This window comes from Coptis chinensis, chromosome 6 (assembly GCF_015680905.1).
Source record: "Coptis chinensis isolate HL-2020 chromosome 6, ASM1568090v1, whole genome shotgun sequence".
In the NCBI taxonomy this organism is placed as follows: domain Eukaryota; kingdom Viridiplantae; phylum Streptophyta; class Magnoliopsida; order Ranunculales; family Ranunculaceae; genus Coptis; species Coptis chinensis.
In genome coordinates, this window is record NC_141461.1 from 73,893,153 (window position 1) to 73,917,188 (window position 24,036).

The 24,036-nt window shown below is 38.1% G+C and overlaps 2 protein-coding genes across 2 annotated transcripts; both read left to right on the top strand.

The window, feature by feature from the left end:
• Positions 1-11,786: 11,786 nt before the first annotated feature.
• On the top strand, positions 11,787-19,886 carry LOC147494414 (subtilisin-like protease SBT5.3). The gene is made up of 6 exons (XM_086568132.1): positions 11,787-11,864; positions 13,571-13,680; positions 13,768-13,865; positions 14,005-14,169; positions 18,665-19,209; positions 19,792-19,886. The coding sequence occupies exons 1-6, from the start codon at positions 11,787-11,789 to the stop codon at positions 19,819-19,821; spliced, it is 1,026 nt and encodes a 341-aa protein (XP_086424258.1). The 3' UTR covers positions 19,822-19,886.
• Positions 19,887-21,019: 1,133 nt separating this feature from the next.
• Positions 21,020-23,661, top strand: LOC147494415 (subtilisin-like protease SBT5.3). The gene is made up of 4 exons (XM_086568133.1): positions 21,020-21,031; positions 21,098-21,302; positions 23,117-23,275; positions 23,387-23,661. Exons 1-4 carry the CDS (start codon positions 21,020-21,022, stop codon positions 23,659-23,661), a joined length of 651 nt encoding a protein of 216 aa, XP_086424259.1.
• The last annotated feature ends 375 nt before the right edge of the window (positions 23,662-24,036 follow it).

Genomic DNA, 24,036 nt, shown 5'->3' on the forward strand with positions numbered 1-24,036 from the left:
CTCACCGGTCATACTCTCAGAAAAGAATCTCTTAGAAGATGGTCTACTATTTTACCTCATGTATGTGGAGAAAAGAATAATGCATACGAACATCCCACATACTACCTTGAAAAACAGACTTCTGAATAAAAGTAGTATCATGGAAAGAATGTCAATCACATATGAAGTGTCGGGTCCTTCACTTTAGCATCCTCTCACCTATTCTAGACTTTGTACCATACTGTAGTGATAAGTCATGGGTTGTAACTTGGCTTGGGTATTGGTTTATGAAGGAGAGGTAAAAAGGAGTCTAAGGTTGTTTCTGAAAAACACTAAGGGTTTTGCTTTCATTCTTTGGAAGATTTCTTTAAATTCTGTATTGCAGAGAAAATTCTTCCTTTGTCTTAGCTTTTCCATCCATTCTGTTCAACTTCTTCTTTCTTTTCTTTTTTCTTTTTTTTTTAGCTCAGTGGTATATCCTTGATTAATACTGGATATACTTGTTTTCCACTAGCTTCTTTCACTTAGAACAGAATGATGGTCTTTATTGTATCTCTTTGATATTTCCTTGTAATCTTCCTTTTGTGCTCTTTCTTCCTCTTTGTGTCCCTCGTATTCTCATAAACATATGGGTATGCCTGATAAAGATTTTGGCTATACTCCTTGTCTGGAGTTGGGTAAAGGGTAAAGGGTTTTATGAAAGAAAATGGCTTATTGTAAGGCTCAAAAGGATTTAACATGATGGTCCTACTAGGTGGGATAAAGGCTGAATAGGTTCACTACTTGACTTATCAGTATGATACTCTGTTTCGAATAGACTACAAGACCTAATGGCTATCTCCCCAGTTGATGTCACTTCGTGATTAACCAAATCAACAAATAATGAGATTATATTACAACGACATAAAGAACTTAAAGATGTTGAGTCACTAAGACTCAGATTTTTCGTAAGAACTCTCCAAAGAATGGTTATAAAGCTCAAGTCTCACGGGCTAAGTCTAAAAATTCTACTTCCAATTTACTAGGGGTTTAAATCTCTCTTCTAACAAAAGTACACAAAACTGACCAAGTATTATGGTGGTGGTGCCTTGATATAGAATTCTATCAACAAGAACTATGTCCGAGCATAATAAATAGTCTAAGCAGTAATGAAATCAATAATATCAACTATCTATCAAACTCAACACTAAGCAGTATAGAATCTATATCCCAAACTCATCATTAAAATTTATTTTTCTCATGCTACTGATATAGAAACAAAAATATTTTTGTTTTTGAAAACTAATTTTCGAAATTCATTTCTCAAGTACTTCTCAAGTACACCCTCCCCCAACTTAACTTATGCATTGTCCTCAATGTATAGAAATTAAGTAAATGAAATGAATGAGAAAAAGGGAAGATGTTACCATTGATGCCGAATATCAAAATTAATCCCAAAAATAAGAACATTTCCTTTTACCAATTTTTATTTATTTATTTATTATTATTATTATTATTTAGTTAGGTCTTTTTAAGTTAGATCCCTAAGACTATATATCATGCATTATCAATTTGGAGTGAGGAGATCAGATTTTCTTACCCAAATCTGACGAATGTTTGGAGGACGAGGAGGTCTCACCTTGTGGGTTGTCAAAAATACTCCTTGATATGCTGGAAAGATTGCTGGTGAAGTTGCTTCTCTACCTTGAACTATTTTAGGTCTGATGATTGTGTGATAGGCCTTGTGGTTCCTCTATGTAGAAGATTGACGAAAATCTTTCTTTCTAACAGGACAATAATATCTGATGTGCCCTTTACCACCACAATAATGATAATGGATGTCTTGCTGACTACGCTCAAGGTGGGCAGTAGACTGGTTCACATACTTCTCTCTTTCAGATAATAATGGTGTAGAAGAGACTTCAATAGTGCAATGCTTCTTATCAATATGGTCCACTTTCTACTTCAGAAGACTCATTTCAGTTTCTAGATTCTGTTGTTTATCCAAAACTTCTTTAAGCTGATTCTCTAGTAATTGATTTTTCTGGGCAGAAGTCTGTTGTTCATCCTGAAATGTAGAGTTCATTTTCTCAAGGTATGATACTCTCTCTGCCAATTTTCCATTCTGCACACTTAAATCCTGAATTTTCTGTAGAGATTCCAAGAACATGGCTAGCAACGCCTCTGTGGTGGGGTTCTTAGGTTCATCACAGTTTTCTGTAGATTGAGCACTCTCAATTGTATCTTCGAATGGGAACGATTCTTGTATCATGCTATCAAGGAAGTACACCTCTCCACCTTCGGTGTCATCACAATCCTTATGCGATAGGTGAAAGATATTTATGTCCATGGACATCTTACCAAAGTTGATCTTCATTTCACCGTTGTGACAATTTATCAAAGCTTTTGCGGTAGCGAGGAAAGGTCGGCCTAGAATAATTGGTATTTTATCAAAGGCTTCCTGGGTGTCTATCACAATGAAATCCACTGGATAGTAGAAATCGGCTACTTGAACAAGAACATCCTCAACTATGCCTCTGGGAATCTTGGTAGAATGGTCAGCTAACTTCAATTTGACTTTTGTAGGCTTTAGGTTCTCCAGGCCCAACGCTTGGTACACATGATATGGCAAGAGATTAACACTAGCACCAAGGTCTAGAAGAGCATTACTCGTGAATTTTTCTCCTATCTTGCATGATATTGTAGGACTTCCTAGATCTTTGAGCTTGACTGGAGCTTGCTGATGGATAATAGATGTTATTTGTCCAGCTAAAAACACTCGCTTTGGAACGTGAGTACTTCTCTTTATGTTGCATGCATCCTTCAAGAATTTGGCATATGATGGCAACTGCTTGATTTCTTTGAGAAAGGGGATATTGATGTTATCTTTCTCAAATGCCTCCTTCATCTCTAAAAATTTCTTGTCCTTTTTGCTTTGAGCAAAAAACATAGGAAAATGTGCCTTTGGTACAAACACATCAGCATGTGTTTGCTCTTCTTTCTCTTTGGCATTCTTGCATATCTTGTCTTGGTTATCTTGACAAATGGGAATGGAAAGGATTTCCCCCACTTCCTTTTGAACTTCATTTGAAATCTTGACCGATTGCTCTGTAGCAATGTCATCATGAGAAGGTAAGTAAACCTTGTTGTCTATCTTCAATCCTGATCTGAGAGTAGTAACTGAGTTGACATGATCATGGAGTTGATCAGTACTAGAAGTTGTCCTAATGTGGCATACATTTTCACTCTTCAATATTGGTTCCAATAAGCTAGGTTGAGTAGCTTGTGTCTTTACAGATAAAGCAGTGGTGAGTTGGTCAACCTTAGCTTCTAGAGACTCCATTCTAGAACATTGACTTGCCTGAGATTGCTAGAGATTGAGCTGAGACTGTGCAAGAAGCTCTAGAACACTTTCAAACTTCTGATTTTTCTGTGATAGCAAAGTAATTGCATTCTCCAGGTTGGCAAGTGCGGCATAATTTCTCCTAGGATCAGGCACTAACTCTCCACTTGTATTGGAATTTTGTTGAGAGTGTAATTGTTGTTGAGGGACCAACTGTGAAACTTGACTTGTCTGTGGAATATAACTTTGATCTTGAGAACACGGGGTCCAAAGATTCTGTCTCCAATAATTACCTTGAAAGTTATTACCACCTTGGTTGGGCCTCTGAAATGAGTTTATATTGTACTCTCCAACTGATGCATGTTGATAGTGACCAGGACATTCTAGAGTTGCATGAGAAGTGTCCGAACAGACTTCGCAGCATTGGCTAGCTTGCATGACTGGGAAAGATTTAGCTTGAGAGTTGTTGATCTTGGAGGGATTCATGGAGAACTGATTGAATTTCTTACTCAAAATTTCAATGCTGGTGGCCAGGCTGGCCAATGTAGACTTTAGTTCTTGATTTGCTTGTTCATGTGCTTGGTAGCCAAATTACTTTGGCTCCCCCTCCATGCTAGCGACATCCTCATTACTGGTAGTCCATTGTTGTGTTTCTTCAGCTAAATTCTAGAGAAAGTTGTAAGCTTCCTCTCCATCCATTGATGTAAACTTGCCTTTGTGCATTGACTGTATCATCTGCTTGTTCATCATCGAGAGTCCTCAATAGAAAAAATGAGCGAGTGTGCTCTTGTCGTATCCATGATGTAGACATGAGACTAGCAGATTATTGAATTTCTCCCACTTTGATGATATTCTTGACCACCTTCCCTTTGAAATTGTTGATGGCTTGTCGCATGGCATCCGCCTTCAGGGTGGGTAGAACTTGTTCATAAACTTTGTTCTCAACTTCTCCCAATTGTCTATTGAATTGATCGGCTGTGCAGTTAACCATTCAGATGCTTTACCTTCGAGTGAGAGTGGAAACAGAATGATTTTGATACTCTCATCCCTGATATTCTGGTTCTTGAAAGTTCTGAGGACTGATAGAAATTTGCTCATGTGAACATAAGGCTGAACATTGTCTGAACCGTTAAACTTTGAAAGCATAGAGATTACTGATGCTCTAAGCTCAAACTGGTTAGCTTCTGTTTCTAGAAAAACAATACTGCTGGGTGGGTCTCCAATGATTGGAGAATAGAAATCGCTCAACTTCTTCCTCTGTTGTGCTTGCATAGGTGGGATAGCTTCAGAATTATTTGGATTCATAACACCTCCATCATTGCTTGCGGCCATTGTTTCAATCTCGTCTAGTATTCTTGTGAGTCGGTTGTTAAACCTTGTCCACTGTTGTGTTCTTACCGGACGATGATATGGACGACGGGGCATACATTAGAAAATGCTATGCGAAAATGACGAAAAACTATCCTACTATGCTTGAATGCAATTAAACTAATATGCAACTATTCTAAATTATACTAATATGCAAAACTACTTTCCTTCAACTTGGGTTGGGCTTTCCAAATTAGTATCTCGCCGTTGTCTAAACCGTCTCTTCTAGGGTTATGGTGAATCACTTGGATTGCTTAAGTACCACGCCCACGCATCGATAGTCCGTTTGTCAAGATTCAGACAAGAAACACTAGAGTTAGATATTTTGCTGTGTTGGCTTACAACTTCAATTGTTGAAAAGATCCTAAATGCAATTATACTAGAAAGCAATAAAACTAAACTAATTATGATGCAACTAAACTAAGAATGAAATAAAAAGAATAAGATTCGACTAACCTGGATTGTAGATCTTGTCTTCGAGATGTCCTTCAAGCTTCTCTCTTTCTCAAAAGGATGGATGATGCGGCTAAAATTACCTTAAGATCCAAACTTCTAATCTTGAAAGAAAATGTTAAACATAAACAACTTAAAACGGCGGCGGCGCCATTTCACCTTCGCTCCTTTTTGTGTGTGAGATGTGGTATATGGATGATGTAGATAGATGATGGTCGTTGAACAAAAAGAAGCGTATCAAAACCTAATTATCCCTCAATAAGTAAAGGATGAGTAGGGCATCGTTCCACTTTTAAGTGTATGTTTATATAAAGAACAGGATTGGAAAGGGGGTTTGAGGGATTAAAAACTATAATTGTAGAGATTTTAGATTCTAATGCTAAACTAAACTAAACTAACTAAACTCATACTAAAGCTAAGAATTGGAAATAGGAAGAGAATATGAGAGAGATAAATTCAAGAGATTCAAATCCACCAATGCTTTTGATTCAATGACTTTTTGCTTCATGTTGTTCTCCAAGTAGACTACAATCGGGCAATCGAGTGAGTGCCGATGCCTTTTTGGGTGAAACATCGTTAAACAATTAACTCTACTTAAAGTTATTCCTATGTTCATGTTACTAGTATCTTCTTTCCTTTTATGTGAGATTGGGCAGCTATTCAATGAATCACTATCTAAGGCAAACACAAGGAATACTTCCTTTACTCTAAAACACTACATAATTAGAAGAAAAGTAGAGAATAATAGTATAATATTCAATTACAATAAATAAAACTCTATTCTAGCATTATATTCAATTGCAATAAATAAAAACATGTTATTAGCAAATATTCAATTGCAATAAATAAAACCCTAAACTAGCATAATATTCAATTGTAATAAATAAAAACCTTAATCTATACTTCCATCCTCTGGTGTGAGCAATGGAACTAATAACTACAAACATAAAGAACTAACCTGATTGAAGAACATCATGAACCAGAAGAATCATTAAACCTTAAGCACTGGCTTCATCTCCACCTTTGAGGGAGAATATTAGACTTCCATATAGAAGGAAGAACACGAAGAACGAGAAGAAGAAGAGTCGAAGAACATACGACTAGAAAGACTAATTTATTAAGACTCAGCTAGTTAAAACCGATCTTTTATTATTAATCTCTCTTTGCCTCAAGTTCTGGAGACAAGAATATAAGTGAATTGGCAAATTACATAAGGCACTTAGGTCCTCTATTTATAGAGGTTACAATGAGCTCTAGAAGCATTCTGAATCGTCATTTGTTTCCTAATACAAATAGACTTCTTTCAAAGTCCAACTTCATCTCCAAAACTGAGAAGGAATTGGCTACAGTGTCGATTCATGCGTCTGGACGCACTATTCATGCGTCTCAGATGCGATCAATGCATCTGGACGCTCGATCCATGCGTCCCAGACGCATAAGTCTATTTTGTCTCTTCTGCTCTATCCTTCTATCCTCTTTTACGGGCTTTGGTCCAAGCAACGAGTCCTTTGGCCTTGGGCTTCCAAATAGGCCTTAAAATAGTTCCAAGTCGCATCTTTAATAGCTTCAATTCCTTGGCCTTCTCCATGATTGTCCATGAGCTTCCCATGTGATCTTTAATGCTCCGAATTGCTCCATTTTACCCCTTTTTCTCTAATATTCCACAAAACTCACTTTTTCTCCTGTAGAATCATAAAACATAACTTACAAACACTATTAGTCCACTAACATGGCTAAACAAGAGGCATAATCGAGGGTTAAATAGCACTTTTTGAGCACTTATCACCAGGCGAATGGAGGGTTTGCTGCACGATGTCCCCGAATGGCGAGATATTTGGATGTGTTGCACAAACGGTCTGACTATTTCACAAATCTTAGGTTCATTCATTTGGGTTGCTGTGAGAATAGGCATGCCGTCGCCCTAGCTTATGTAGTCGCTGCAATCCCCGGGTCAGAAGAAAGAACAATTCAAGTGAGAAAGTTGGAAAGACCAAGCACGGAGGATGCGATAGAAATATGTCAGGTCACGGGAGAAGAGGGGAGTTGCATTGGATGGATCCTATCAAACACTTTTTGGCGGGAAAAGAAGTAGCCGACAAGAAAGAGAGAAGAAGGTGGCAGCAGACTTCTCAGAGATACATCCTACTTGAGGGGAGTTATACCGGAAAAACTTCAATGGACCTCTGTTAAAATGCTTGGGCCCACGGCTAGCAGCTTGGGTGTTGGCCGAATTGCACGAAGGAGATTGCGGGAGCCATTCTGCAGGGAGAACTACGGCTCATCGGTTGTTGACACAAGGATATTTCTGGCCTCACATGAAGAGGGAGGCAGTGGAGATTGCTAAAAGATGTGACAAATGTCAGAAATTCGCCCAACTAATATTCGCCCCACGAAACCTTTACACAACATTTCGACTCCATGGCCCTTTGCTATGTGGGCAATGGATATAGTGGGACCGCTGCCCATGGCTAGCGGGAAGCAAAGGTTCATGCTCGCAACCACCGATCATTTCACAAAATAGATCGAGGTCGTACCCTTGCAACAGGTGAAGGAGACACAAGTAATCAAGTTCTTGTGGGAGAATATCATCTGCCGGTTCAGATTACCATATGCCATCATAGCAGACAACGGGACCTAATTCACCGGAGCAAAATTAGCTGGCTTCTTGCAAGCGTACGGGGTAAAACAGAGCTTCTCGCCCCATACAACCCTGAGGGTAACGGACAGGTGGAGTCATCCAACAAAACTATTATGAACAATCTGAAGAAGAAGTTGGAAGATAAAAAAAGGGCTTAGGCAGACGAGCTGAATCATGTACTCTGGGCCTATCGGACTACACCTAGGTCGTCCACTCAGGAGACCCCGTTCTCTATGGCTTACGGTGTGGAGGCCGTGATACCTTTAGAAATTGTTGCAGCAACAACGAGGACAAAGGCAATGGAGGAAGGTTCAAATTGGAGAATATTGGTAGCGGATCTGAATTTGGTGGAAGAAAGAAGGGACATAGCCCACATCAAGTTGGAAGAGTACCACAGAAGATTGCAGAGACAATATAACAAGAGGGTCAAGTCGCGGAAATTCCAAATAGGCGAGCAGGTCCTCCATCGAGTGACTCCTAGCACAAAGAAGGAGAATGATGGGAGTTAGGTCCGAACTGGGAGGGATCGTATACCGTGGTAGATGTAAGAGGAGCAGGAACCTACAAATTGCGGACCAAGGAGGGCAAGGTGGTAGAGAAACCATGGAATGTTAGAATGCTAAAAAAAAAATTACACTTGAATGTAACGAGAATCCAGAGCAAGATATGTAGCTGTATGTAAATATATAATACAACGACACTTTTGAGATGAGATTGTTAGCAGTAACAGTAGGAGATCCCCAGAATGAACACAGGACAAGATATACAAACATTGTGAGAAAGAGAGTGGAGGGGTTGAGTCCTTCACTGAGACAAGGTCAGACTTATACATGGGGCAAAATGAGATGGCCCAAGTGGCTTCCTATGTCTATAACAGCACGGAGCGTGACGAGCCCTTTGCGGGTGGAGTGACACAAACCACACATGGGGCATTGAGCCCCAGAGTAGAGAGAGACAGTGGGGGGATGAGCCCTTCACTAATATAATCACATTGTTGAGCAAGGGACAAGAGGAGTTGCCCCATCCGCGAAGTGGGGTGAGCCCTTCACGGACGAGAGAGTTGAACTACACATGGGGCATTGAACCCAGGAGTAGCAAAAGCTAGCGGAGGGGATGAGCCCTTCGTTGATACAAGGCTGAAGTGGAGCCTGTGGCGAGGTGAGAAGTCCCAAGTGAAGTATGTAGTCGTGGACTAGGGGTATAGATTACATGCGGTGCGTGGAGATGGCCCCCTTCTGGCCAGGTAGCTAAGCAAAAAGAGAACGGCCGAGAGAGAATACTAAATATCTAAGTTAATACAACAAAATTTCAGGAAAGATATATAGGCATGAGGAGACGGAGTGTGTATGTACAGTGCAAATTAAACAAGCATTAGGATCCATAGCTAAAGAAACAACACACATGAAGCAAAAACAAGCATTCTTGGGAACAAAACGAACATCAAGTGTTTACAGAGTAAAAGAGTGGATCTGTTAAGAGATCAAGAGTTCAGATGTAGCATCATGCAAAAGAGAAGTGCTAAAGCTGCTCGGATGTGGGGTTATAGTGAGTCCTGATATCAGAGACTCCGTCTATGGTCGTAGCTTCAGAGATGTTGGTAGCCACTGCTTGAATGGGTGGGTCCTCTTGACTGGTGTGGTCGGGGATGAGATCAGTAGGTCGTCCGACCTCCGCTGCAACATCAGTTCTTTCAAGCACAGGGATGGTGGGCCTTTCGGGGAGAAGTCTTCCTTCTCAAGTGAGTCGCATGTGCTCTTTTTGAATCTTTCGGGCTACTCGCTTGTCGGCCAACTACTTAAAGTTGTTGCGCAATGCTTCCATGTCGGCTTGGTGCTGTCGCTGCAAGGTAGTGGAGTCAGCTTGGTGTTTTTGCGTAAGGGTATCCACGGTGTCCTGGTGTTGTCGAGCAAGGGCGTCCAAGTCACATTGGTGTTGTTGAAGAAGTTCTTCCCTCTGGGTGGCCAGGCGTTCAGTGACTTTGTCCATATCATGCTGGTGAGTAGACTCCGTGAACCTAAGCTCGTCCTGGGCCCTGATTTTGGCAAGGTTGGCGGCTTCCAGAGCCGATTGAAACCCGGCATTGGCGCTTCTTAAGCCGTTAGGGCCGCAGAGTTCTTTCTCCAGGGATACTACCTTGTTCTTGGCACTGAGGAGGCCACGGACCATGAAAGAGATGTCCAAGCTTACCTAGAATCATAGGGCGAGATGTTAAAAAAAATAAAAGTGCGTACTATTTCCCAATTGGTATACAGCGATGTGCGATGCTGATGGAACAAACCCCTATCGGAATACATTATATCTTTAGGCAGATGGGCATTGTAAAATAGAGAAGAGGCGATGCCCGCGTTGTCCAGGGCAGACTTAGCAGTGTTCAGCCTGCAGTCGCGTACCTTGAACACAGGACAAAACTCCTCAACAGGGGACATGTCAAAAGCAGGAGCAACAGGGGGACAAGGTTCTTTGCCAGGACGGCGAGTGTGCTGGGAAGGGACTGTGGAGTGAAGGGGTTGGGAGGTGATGGGTTCAGGATCCTCCGAAATGGAGTTCTACTGGGTGACTGGATTAGACTCAGCAGATGTGGAAGTCCGCGGCCTCTTAGTGGGTGGTGCGTTAGTAGAAACATTGATTTCAGGGACAAGGATCTCCCTAACATCGTTATCTCCGTCGGAGTCGCTGTCAAACAATTTCTACTTGTGGAGGTCCATATCGTTATAGGGGGAAAGGGGAAAGGTGTATTGATCGTCCCAAGTGGATATGGAGCGGTAAGAGGGAATGTCTTCGGGAGCAGAGCAAGGGCAGTGTTCGCAAGATTTGCGTGACCGTGAGGAAGTTTGGGAATGACGACGGTGGGAGGCTAGGTTGTGGGATCTTTTTCTGGGAGGAGGCAAGGCTCGTGGTTTCCTTTCTTTGGGAGGAGGAGGATGGTAAAATGGAGCCGAGAAGCCGCGGAAAGTTAGTAGAGCAGGGGTTTGCAGTAAGGGAGTAGCGGTGGTAGGATTGATACCCAAAAGTTTGACTTGACCTGGACCAAGATCGCGGAGCCTTTGGAATACGGGACAAAATATGCCTGAGTAGATTTGAGATTTGGAATCCTGTCGCCAACCTACAAAATGGAGAAAAGCCGCGGTTAGTGGGCACCGAGACAGACGGTTAAAGAGATAAGAATAATAAGGATACTCACCACGGGCTATGAAGGCGAGATGGTTAAGTGTCAGTTATGAAGGAAGGTCCGTGGACAAAAACTGTCCCAATACGTATAAAGGGTAGTGGTGCCACACCTTATCGGAGGTGGTGACGCGGAGCAAGAGGGGAGACTTCTGAGGGCGCATGCAGAAGGACTGCTACCCCACACCGACGTCCTTGGTGCTTTTCTTGAGGAATTAGTGAGAGATGATATCGCAGCTGGTTATCTGAGTTTCACCAGTTTTGTTATATGAGTTCGCGGTGAACATAGTCCGCCAAAAGTTCTCAATGCCTTGGCATGGGGGGATATTGAAATGATTACATACTTCAACATCCAGACGGGTGAGGGGAAGCCATAGACCGGCAATTATTTGACCCACAGTGATCACGAGGTACCCCGGTCGACGGGGAACCAGGTGGGGGTAATGGGTGGTGGATGGCACATGCTATAGGTTTATGCTAGCAGGAATGCCATAAGCAACCCTAATTGAGTCTAAATCAGGGCGGCAACATCGAGATGGTGGAGGTAGTGGGGGACCTTGACGCCCCGAAGTGGATGGTACCGCCGCAGAGGCTGTAGGGGGTGGAGACGCTACCCCGAGGGATGGGATGAGTCTGAATCATCGGATTCAGTGACCGACATCAGAAAGGTAGAGGGACAGACGCAAGATATGAACAAAACCAAATAACCAGTTCAAACTAAAGTAGAGGGAGTCCAAAAAACATACCAGTGGGAACAAGGAAAGAGGTGTTAAGCCTAGAAAGGGTGCCAAAGGTGGAGGGGAGTCGCCAGAAGAATAGTGGAGCTCACGCTGACAGAGGCTGATCGGAAAAGAGAAAATAATGGCAAAGCAAAATGAAAAGAAGGAAATGATAAAGAGGGAGAACGAAGGGGGTTTAAAATGGGGGAAGGGTAAAAGGGTAAATGCGGAGAGGTGGTGAATTCGAGGAGGCAGAGTGACAATCCAACCAGGATGAGACACGTGGAGGCGCAAGACACGAGGGCGGCTGGAAACACGCGTGATGATGATAGTTACCATCACACGCAAATTGAGGGAAAAGAGTAGGGGCGGTGAGCAGAAAAGACAAGCGATGAAGGTTCTCGATCCCGGATTTTTTAATAGGACCGCGGAGTCGAGAAGGGGCATTTGTAGTGGCATAATGTGGGGAAGTGGACTAGGTCAGCGGTACATGTGATAGGATGCAAAATACTGAAGAAAAAGGGGGAGCACGAAATCACGACCGCAGAACCCTAAACCGCAGACGTGGCACATGTACGGAAGGGAGGCGGACCGTGAGATGACAAGACAGGTGGACGACTCAAATAGAAGGGGGGTGATATAAAGGAACAGTGGGAGAAGAGAGAAGGGGGAGAAAAGAAAGAAGGAAAGAGAGAGAAAAAGGAGAGACAAAGAGGAAGAGAATTAGAGTGGTTGATTGAGGTGTTTCTTGCTCATACAATCAGCTTAACGTACGCCTTAACTATCTTCTTTCATTCGTTATCAAACCATATTAAAACTTACAAGTAAAGTCCCAAAACTCACCAAATAAATATAAAATAAAAATTTGAATGAGTAAATCGACCTGAGCATGTTTTCACTGGAATTTCTTTTGGTACAACCTTGTTGGCTTTCACTCGTTACATATTTATGCATGTGACTAAAACGGCCAGGGGAAGCAGAGGTACGTCGTCCTAAGTCTTACCATTCACCTAAGAATAGTACATTATGTACAACAAACAATATATACCAGTGATTTAACGAATGTAGAAATTAAGCTTTTTCATTTATTATAATTGCCGGCCTATTCTTCGGTAATTCCTCCACCATTTCCCTTTACTAGAAGTAACTTAAGTAGCTTGTTGATTACTCATAAATTGAAGAATTGACAATGACGATGGTCGATGGAGTTCACTCTGTGATGACGACTATCTTCTCGACGTTGAGGATGGAGGGACTGAGCGAGTATATCGAAGTCAGGCGTGTGAGCAGAAAGTGTATTTATATGAAACAGATTGAATACGACAGTGTATTAACCGCAAAAGAAAACTCTGACACAGAATTTAGAACAATAACAAATAAATTAAACAGATGTATCGAACAAGCAAATCTTATTGTTGCAGAAACTAGAATTTGTTATTGAAGTATCAATATCATAGTTGGAGGTCTAGCTGGATCTCCAAATATAGTTGACAGGCGGTGATTCTTCATTGGGGATGGAGCACTTGGAGTAAATATCGCTGGGAGAAAACACTTTCTCGTTTCTTGATAGTTCTAACTGCATGGATTTCCACCGTCCGCTTACGTGAAAAGGCAGCTAATGAACTTTTTTTTACAAATAAAATGCAACTGATCTGAGCTCTATCAAGAAAAATTTTATCGATCAGGAGAAGAATGGCAATTAACAAGTCATGCATTTGTTTTACTGTACATCTATTTGTTTTCTCTACATTGACGACATACATCTTTGCAATCAGAGAAGTAAGATTTTCTGCATCTTCTTTTATTCAACGTACAGATATTTTGTTTTTAAGATAGTTTACAATCGTTTTTTTTTTTTTTTTTTTTGCAAACAAGTAATTAAGGAGTAGCTTACAATCGGTTATTAATATGTTTTTATTTACATAGCCTTATGCGGTTTATTTCGGTGGGCACTCGCATGGTTCTGAGCCTACTTCGACAGATTCCAGTCTGGCAGAGAAATCTCACAACGAGTTTCTGGGTTCATTTTTACAAAGGTAAATGTGTATGCCATTTTTTTAGGCTACTTCTCCATCATTTTCCCAAAAATTATTGTTTGATTTTTTATTCTTATTGGTTTCCAGTAAGGACAACGCAAAAGAGGCCATGATTCATTCCCATACAAAATTTATCAATGCTTTCAGTGCAATGTTAGAGGCTAAAGAAGCTGAAGAGATTTCAAGTACGACATACTATAACTGCTAAACTAAAAAAATACATATATCTACCAACCACCTTCCAATTATGCATATATATGCAAAAACATCTATAAGGTCTTCTTGCATGTCGTGGTTTCTTATAATTCAGCAAATCTTATGCAGAGCACGAAGACGTTTTGTCAATTTTCAAATGTGAGGGACTTAAGTTGCAAACAACACGGTTATGGGAATTTATTGGAACCCTGGAAAATGGTGTAGTACCAATTGATCCGGTTTGGAAACAACCGAATTTCGGTGAAAATATAATAATTGCAAACATTGACACAGGTAAGAACAATATTTAATTTGTTTTCAATTCTTTATGTACGACATATCGAATAGTCCTCCTTGAACAAGTATTTAGGCTCGTGCTACTCACGGTTGTAGTTTTAGGCTTTTAGCAAGGAGGTAATTATAATTAATTTATTAATTTAGTTAGATAATTATATGTATAATAATTAACTGGGGGTTTATTATGAGTAAAATACATAGGAATGATCCCCTTCCCTAAATTTCATTAAGAGGGAGATTAGATTTACATTTTACGGTAAATAATTGTGGCTCTGAATGGTACGGGACTACGGGTCCAGCTATCTCTTATAGTGTAGACCGGTATATTATAGAGTAGAGAAGAGATGAGAATCTTTCTAGAAAACTAAGTAAAGATACATGCAATAATGTCGAATATCGGTATGTATGATATTTGAGCATTACATCGCTCCTTTTGAAATCTTCAAATTTTAGAAAATTTTTAAGATTTTGAGAAGCAATAATTTTTTTTACTGTTCATCGACATTGTTGACTGTTCAACCTCGATACTGTTCCTCGACACTGTTCATCGATACTGTTGACCGTTCAACCTCGATACTATTCCTTACTATTCACCAAATATTGTTCATCGATACTATTCCTTGATACTATTCATTAGCACTGCTCATCTGATACTGTGCATCGACACTGTTCATCGATACACTATTCCTTGATACTATTTATCCATACTATTCACCAAATACTGTTTATCTGAGATGGGATTTTTTTTTTGTGAAATCCAAGATAGAATTTTTCGAAATCCGAAATGACAATTTTTGCAATTAATTTTTTGAAATTTGAGATGGCATTTTTGTAAATAATTTTTCGAAATCCGATATGGCAATTTTATTTTTCAATATTGAAATGGCAATTTTTGCAATTATATATAGTGTCTGATATCGGTCATCCCTGTCGACACCAGGGCTTTTATATATAGTGTCGATACCGTTCATCCCTGTCGGTACCAGGGCTTTTTTTTATAGTGTCTGATACCGCCCATCCCTATCGGTACTAGGGCTTTTTTATATAGTGCCTGATACCGCTCATCCCTGTCGGTACTAGGGCTTTTGATAACTTAAAATTTTTGAATTTGGAATAGGATTTGATAATTAAATTTTTTTGAATTTGGAATAAAATTTGATAGATTGAACATTTTGAATTTGAAGTAGAATTTTGATATAAAAAACTTTTGAATCTAAATTTTGACAATATAAAGTTTTGAATTTAGAATAAAATTTGATAAATTGAAAATTTTGAATTTTGAGATAAAAATTTTGAATTCGAAATAGGTCGCCCTAAGCGATAATTTTATATCGGTATTCCTTAAATCATCAATACAAATATCGGAAAATATTGGCCCGAGGTGAATAGCCTGATATCGACAATAAAAGTTTTTTGTCCTCAAGTGAAATTTTTACATCGGTCGGCCCGCCCCAAGTGATTATGTCTAAATCAGCAATGAACTGTTAGCCCTCTTATATCTCGACCTCGACATGATATATCTCCAACTGCGCAATTTTGATACTGATACATAGTATCGAAATTTCTAGACCAGTATCGGTATCGGTCTTCCTCAAGCATCTCGTCCCCATGTGACTTATCTTTTTATCCGCTGTGAAAACTATTGCCCACTTTCATTTTCCATTATATCGCCGCTTTCTCATTTTCCACCGAACTTATTGACCCACCATTACTGTTATCAGCTAAGAAAACTTTCTTTGTCTTTTCTGCCATATACACGTACACCAAATCCTTTCTTCCATCAACTAAACCAATTGAACTCATTTTCTCTCTTTTCCAGATATCAAGAATCGAAAATCCCACTAATCTCATTTTATGATCTCTTCATAAACGATTTCGAGAACGAATTTATCTATATGAAAATTCCTTGGGTCTGAACTCCACCGACGTTCTCCTTTATATTATCGAATTTGGGGTGTCGAATTTAGGTTACGCCTTTTTGTTATCGCACTCGACCTCGAATTTGGTACTTGATGCCATTGATGCATTGTTGGTATTGGTGTCGATAATTGGGTGTTGGTGATTCTGTATTGCAATTGTTTTGTTAGGGGTATCGAAATTGGGTTATGGTTGGAGTTTGAGACTAAGATCAGGGATGAATCAAAGTCGCCCCCAGTATCAATATCGACGCCTGCAGTACCGGCATTGGCTATCCTATTCTCTGCACTCCTGTCTCAAGGTCGCCCCAGTATCGGTATCGATCTTGAAGATTTTGGTTTCGATCTCGGTTGGTTTGTGTTTGATTCGGTTTCGAGATTGGGTATTGGTACTGAATTTGGTTGTTTGTATTTGACTGGGTATCAGGTATTTGGTTATGGGTATGGTATCGAGTATCGACATTGGGTTGGTATCGACCTCGACCTCGGTATCAAAGTCGCCCCCAGTATCGATTACGAAATTGTGTATCACCAAAATCACAAAATTTATATCGATACCTTATTTCTTCCAAACAGCAAAAACCCATCATTAAACAGCCCATAATTTATCATCACCATAGCAGAAAATGAACTTGAAATCATACAATTCTCAACACCGTGTTAAACCCCATGAATCTCATCTCATGTACCAAGAAAAGACCATAAAACAATTTATAGAATGAAATTGACATTGAAATTTAAAGAAGTCAAGAAACTTATAACCACATGAGTTCAAGAAAACTTATCTGACTTTGGTTCGGTATTGAATTTGGAGGATATCCAGATTTGAGATCAAGATGCATCATCAATGTTTCTAACTTCATCAATTCATCATCACTCACTTCTTCTCCTGTTTGAAGTTTTTTCATGAAGTTTTAATGGTGGAGAATAAGAAAGAAAAAACTCAATTAACAAATCCATCTCTTCCTTTCCAGATTCAATCTTCAAAGAGAAGAAAAGAAAACAACACTAGAATTCTCTCCTGATCCTTGAGTCACAGACGGCGCCAATGTAAGATTAAAGAAGAGAAAGATAAAATTAACAAAGCTCTTTCTTATTCATTAATGGTGTTTACACTGTTCACACTCTCTCTCTGTTTACATGTGAGAAATAAAAAAAGTAAAGTGGGATAAATGAATTTGGTCGCTCTTTCTTTTGTCTTCATTCCTTTTATAGTTGCTTCACATATGTCCATCCAATAGCTTTTTGACATATGTCCATCTTTGTCTTTTTCCTTTGTACCTGAAATTTATAATGAATATATCGGCCCTCATGCGGATATTGTATTAGAAACTTATTGAAATAATATCGAATATCTGTATGTACGATATTTGGGCACCACATATAATATATTTTGAATTTGTAAAGAAGATAAAGTTTCTCTTGTTGCACCAGCGCAACTTGTCTTTGTCGGCTTGTTTAGCATTCAACATCATAGTTACTTAGCATATCACAAAGAAGTTGTTGGCAAAATTGTTTTATAAAGTAAATAAGCTTCTTACCTCGTTGTTATTGCAAGTTAATATTGGATTTTTCTTTCTAATTTTTCACGCCACTAGATAATATTGGCCATGTACGTACCATCCGAGTTACTTGGATGACATTGGAAGATAATTCATGAGTACAGTCATACCGGATGTTAAAAGAAATCTCTCTCTCTCTCTCTCTCTCACATACATATTGTCGGAGGCCCGTAGCGGCTAAGTGGGGACAATAACGAAGTATTAGGATGGTGCAAATCATTACAAATGGTATCACAGCCGAGGACGCCTCGATCTTAAGGTGGTTTGATATATGTATGTATATATATTATACAGTCTTTCACTAAAATGTAACTAGTTAAGTTAACTTAAAATAAGTACGTAAGTAAAACTTCACCTAGAAAATGAATTCAAACTTATTGTTTTGTGCTTATAAAACACTCACCATAAACACATACAAGCCTACATGTTGTGGAGACTGGATGTATCATATCGCACAGAAACAACTTGATAAGACACTGTATAATTCAAGGATAAAAAGGCCGAAAGGGATGATACAATTTACACATGGCAGTTCTGCATTGGCTACTTAAAACGAGGTTTCAACCATGTATAATACAAAAGGCAACTGGATTAGGAGTTGGTTTTAGCCACATGAAACTAGCTCCTTTATAAAAGATTTCAAATTTCTATATATGGATCGCCTAGTTTCCTAAAATGACACATGTTATTTTGGTTGTTAGGGGTAGTTCCGCAATCAGAAAGCTTTAACGATGACGGGATGGGACCAATTCCTTCAAAGTGGAAAGGTCATTGCAATGACGATGATGATTACTTTGTCTCTAACAGCTCTTGCAACAGGTTTAGTTAATTTTTTTTTAATAGTCCTGTCTTTATGTGAAAGAAAAAACTTAGTTAAAGATTAAGTGAGTAATAGGTCCTTGCACATGAATTTAAATCACTTTTCTCTCATGTACCCAATATCGTTCACAACATTAGATCCATTTGATTAATAATTAATTACTTTTGTTAACATATTTATTCTTTCTAATGGAGAAATTTCCAAGAAGCTTATCTCATTGAGAAAGTTTGACAAAGTAGGCCGTAAAAAATATGGGTATAATGCTACGTCGTCTACTGCAGTTAATCTATTTGGTCATGGAACACATACGCTCTCCACTGCAGGAGGTCGCTTTGTAGTAGGAGCAAATGAAAATGGCTTTGCCAATGGAACAGCAAAAGGTGGATTGCCAAATGCTTTAGTAGTGTCATATAAGGTCGGAGCCTTCTCCAACTACGAGGATGATTTAATAGATTGTGATGTTCTAACGGCATTTGAAGAGGCAATACACAATGGGGTTGATGTGCTATCAATTTCTCTTGGCACCCGTGCTAATTCTTCATATAGTGATAACTCTATTGCAATTGGCTCATTACATGCTGTTAAGAATGGCATTATGGTAATTACAGCAGCTTCTAATGATGGGCCTGCTGCGGCTACTGTTAAGAATGTTGCCCCGTGGTTGTTAACAGTTGGAGGAAGCACAATTGATCGACAATGGATGCTATTTTTAGAACTCGGAAACAAACAACGAATTAAGGTATGGTATTATGTATTAAGGAGTGATCCATATACAACATTTTTTATTCAACACCCTTTTATAGTTGAATTAAGGGCTAATACTTTTTGGGTATTATCTCACCACTATAAAGGTCATATCCACAAAATTTCAAATCATTTCAAAATCTCTGCCCCATCAAAAGTTGATTTGAAAATGTGAATTTATTTTAACGTCCAGGAATTAAAATTTTGTTTCCCTCTTTTGGCATTATTGGAATTTTCCAAATTAATGTGCCCACTTTTTGTGGAAATGTTATCCATGGTAGAAAGATGATATCTACAAAAAATTAAGTCATAAGTAAATTTGTAGAGTGAGATGAAGGTCATTATATAAATTGTTCTATAAAAAGTGTTGTATATTAATCATGATGGATAGTATTTATAGCTTGATGAGTTGGTAAGTGTGATATGATGGATAGTTTATAGGAGTCTATCACAGACATTTCCTGCTAATCAAATTCTTATTCTTACCATCGTTGTTGAGGATAATGTAACCTTCTCTTGTTAAATGATGAAAGAGTTTTAAACACGACGCTTAACCTTAATTCTTTCTTTTAAACAGGGTATAAGCTTTTCATTTACAAAGTTGTAGAAAATATTCTATCCTCTCGTTAGCTACATGGATGCAATAGTGGAAAATGTAACAGCAGAGAATCCGTAAGAAAATTTATATATCTACGGTCTCATAGTAAAACATTCCATTATATTTGATGTTCTATTTAGTAACCATTATTTAAGCTAGATGTGATAATCTATTATTCTTTAGAAAACCTACTAAGTGTTTACCATTATTAGGTATGTTTAAATGGTACTTAGCCAAAGATTCGTTCATTTTAATAAATTGAAATCTTTTTTATTGGATGATCATGATACTTCCCAAAAATTGAAATTCATGATCAATGGAGGAAGAATATAACTATTTTAGCTAATGATTGAGGTAGTTTTATATCTATTTAGGAAGCTCCTTATTATCTTCCTAGAAGACATTTCATCCATAAACGAACCCAAGTTGTAGGGTTAGACGTTGATGGTTTAGATGATTGAAGTGATGGTTGTAGTTTGTTTACTCTAACGCAAAGTTTCGATCACTTAGCTTATTTGATTGAACATTAGCAGATTTCACTGTAATGGAAGCATCAATCCAGAAAAGGTGGGAGGAAAGATCTTTGTATTCATTAATCCATCAAAAGGAACATCTGGGTCTTGCTACACCATGGCACAAAATGCAGGAGCTCTTGGAGTAGTTCATGTTACGGATGAGATTCATAGTATTTATGAAGCTTTCGATTTTGGAATGGCCATCTCAATGATATCTTATACAGATGGTCAAGTTGTGTTCTCCTACATAAATTCTACCAAGTAAGTTTTAATTTCTTGAAATGGAATCGTACTCTCACAGTTGTAGATAAAGTATAACATAATACAAAATATATCTATTTAGCGTTTGGTAATATATTCCATAATAATTCAACACATTTAAACTATAACATAGTATTTGCATTCTTCATTAGTTTTATTTTTATTTTTCAGTATTAGTCACATTGACCTATAACAGGTCACCAATGGGATATCTTACACCAGTGACAACGGAAGTCGGTGCAACAGCACCAATAGTTGATTCATACTCAGGCCGAGGACCAAATAGCATAACAGCAAAGATTCTCAAGGTTCGTTGTGCATTTTCACCAGTTTTTAATTTCTTTTTTATATTTATTTCCTTTTAGACTAAAGTTCCTCTCCTTAAATAATAATCTTGCAAACTAGTAGGAGTATTTTAGCTATGTCAAAAAATGACTCAATGCGTTTGTACAAGTTATTTGTTTTGTGAGGGCTTAACTTACTAATTTTGATATATCTGTATATTTCAGCCCGATGTCATTGCACCTGGTACGAGTATTTTAGCTGCATCAACAAATGACATATCAGGAGCAATGACTCCACGGGGTCCCACTTACAAAATTTTAAGTGGCACATCAATGGCAGCACCTCATGTGGCTGGTGTTGTTGGTTTTCTTAAAGCACTACATCCAAATTGGAGCCCTGCAATGATCCAATCTGCAATTATTACAACAGGTTAGTACATTTATATCATACTTCAATAAACTTTTTTTTTCCTAGTTAAGTTAAAATTACATTAAAAAAGAAAAAAGTACAAGGTGGATAAGGTATATAGAAACAAGCTGCACCTCCCTAGTTCAATTCAAAACAAGATTTTCTTTCATCTCACTCATTTGGTGTTTTACATCTCTTCAAAAATCTCAACAAAATCTATAGAATTTTTGGAACAGTGTTTCCCATTTGTGAAGCCATGGTGGCTTCCCTTCAAGGACAATTGCCTTATTCAGTGGTAAAGAGTTGTCAGCTTTCGCTATTGCATTCGCAATGGTGTTAGCTTCCCTCCACACCGAAGTAAGCCTAACATTTTGTAGTTCTTTCAAACAGTTAAGCTACCGTGTTATTTCAATAAACGTTATTCCTCCACCTACAATGTTATTTCCACTCCACATATATATATATATATATATATATATATATATATATATATATTTTTTTTTTTATATATATATATATATATATATTTTTTTTTTTTTTTTTTTTTCAATCTTGACCTCTCGTTTTAAATAATATTGCAATACTCAAAACACAATGGATCCTGTACTTCGAATTGATGCTAAGGGCTAAAACATTATTTGGGTCCAAAAGTATCCTTATTCAAATGCACAAATTATCATACAATAAACATTATTTTTTCGATTTTCTCCTCACTTTGAACTACATTACCATAACATAACAATAAAAAAAATTTGTAATTTGCATGGTGGAAAAGGATAAAAATATAACTGTGATATTAGACCTACTTTTTTAAAAAGTGGGACCCATAGTTTGTCTTTAATCATTCCTTTGATAAGTGGAGAAAGTGGGACCCATGATTACATAATCACATGTGGCAACCCACTATACTATTGAAATTGCCACTATAAAAAAATTGTACATTGTTTTGGAGGCTTACACAGGTGCACGGTTACTAGTTTTCAAAAATGACTCTCTCTATGTCCATGTCCAGTCTTTATTTACAAAGATGTCAAGGTACGAAGTTGCCAAATCCCCTTCTTACTTTTGGATTCATAGTTCGGACATGCATTAGGTAACAGTGCGCAACACGTCTAAGCATGTGACCTAAAAATTTGTATTATCTTGAGGGGAATCATAGTTAAAAGCATTTCGACAAAAGTTGATTATGACAAAAAGAATCCAATGGTTGAATAAGACTGGCATTTTTGTATCTAGGGAGGTATATACATATTAATGCCATTTTGTTTTTGCCTTTATTGCAATTTATATGTAATGCAGTTAAAGATTTAGGAGTAAAGGTGTGCTTATTTTGCGTATTATATTGTTGTGCACCACTGTTGAAGATGATCACTTCAAATTTGGTAATCCTCGGTAGAAAATAAATGATAAAATCAAAGAGAGGAGAGAATGAAAGACATAAATATTGATACAGATTTATAATATTAAAATAAGGGGAATGAAAAATTTGTTTGCACATACGTGTTCATTATGTAGCAAAAAAAAACAAGTAATTTTATGGTCAAACAGCTATATTAGCTCGGCATGCGTATGGAGGGGAAACCCTAATCGTTTTCAATTAGTTTGGCAATTCTAGTAATAATAATGTAATTTCTTGTATATATCAAGGAATTAAAGGTCAAAATGGTCCTTACATTGGCACAAATACGAAATGAATAGTATTTGTATATGCTCTTCCAAAAGCGTAGTTGGTTTTAATACATTAAAGAATTGAGTCCATTTGCCTTCATAGTTCTAATTTGTTTAAAGTTAAACACTTTATATTTTACTTACATATTCTTCGTTTTCATCCTCAGCAAGTACAATCGATAACACAAATCATCCAATTAAAGATGGTAACACAGGAAACCCGGCGATACCATTCGACATGGGTGCAGGCCATATAATGCCACATATTGCAGCAGATCCTGGTTTAGTCTATGATTTGACATTTGAGGATTACTTAAGATTTCTATGTACCTAGCAAAATTTGACTACAACTTAATTAGCAAAACTTTCTAGACAACCATTATTTAAGTGTCCCAATCACTACAATCTATTAAACTTCAACTACCCGTCAATCACAGTCCCCAACTTGCATGGGTCAGTCAATGTAAGGCGTACTGTTAAAAATATTGGTACCCCAGGAAAATATAGTGCCTATATTGAAGAACCGCATGGTATTTATGTTACTGTTACACCGAAGAGCTTACTATTCAAGGAAATTGGTGAAGAAAAGAATTTCAAGCTTACTTTTACAGCGAAGAAAGATGCAGAACCAAATAAGTACGTCTTTGGGAAGCTTGTATGGTCTGATCATGTGCATAATGTAACAAGTCCTATTGTTGTAAAGGCAACTTAAGTGAAAATTTATTTCACCACCTTCTAAGACAGTATACATAATGAAACGATGAGCATGGAATCATTATATTGTCAAAAATGGAAAGTTGGCTGGAGAATCTATAAGATTTGACAATATCAATGAGAATATTGTCAAATGATATATAATAATGAGTAGAATTTTGTATGCAAGTTACAATGAATCCTAAATGCAAACCAAATCCTAATTAACTCAAGCAATATGCCTCTTTTTCTAAAAGAACTCGTTGAAGTATAGCTAGAGTAAGGGTACGGTGTCAAACACACCTCAAAACAAGTGGAAAAGAAATCCAAGTAAAGACAAATAATTGGGGAGGAGAGAAGGATTTTTAGTTCTTTTGATTTTCTACTTTAAATT

Excerpts from the sequence above, each read along its gene's own strand:
- LOC147494414 (XM_086568132.1), top strand. The coding sequence starts at position 11,787 with ATGGCAAAGCAAAATGAAAAGAAGGAAATGATAAAGAGGGAGAACGAA. Across the intron at positions 13,681-13,767 it reads CTGGGTTCATTTTTACAAAG|TAAGGACAACGCAAAAGAGG; the intron begins GTAAATGTGTAT and ends ATTGGTTTCCAG. Across the intron at positions 13,866-14,004 it reads AGAAGCTGAAGAGATTTCAA|AGCACGAAGACGTTTTGTCA; the intron begins GTACGACATACT and ends AATCTTATGCAG.
- LOC147494415 (XM_086568133.1), top strand. Across the intron at positions 21,303-23,116 it reads ATCTGCAATTATTACAACAG|CAAGTACAATCGATAACACA; the intron begins GTTAGTACATTT and ends TTTCATCCTCAG. Across the intron at positions 23,276-23,386 it reads GGATTACTTAAGATTTCTAT|TCCCCAACTTGCATGGGTCA; the intron begins GTACCTAGCAAA and ends CGTCAATCACAG.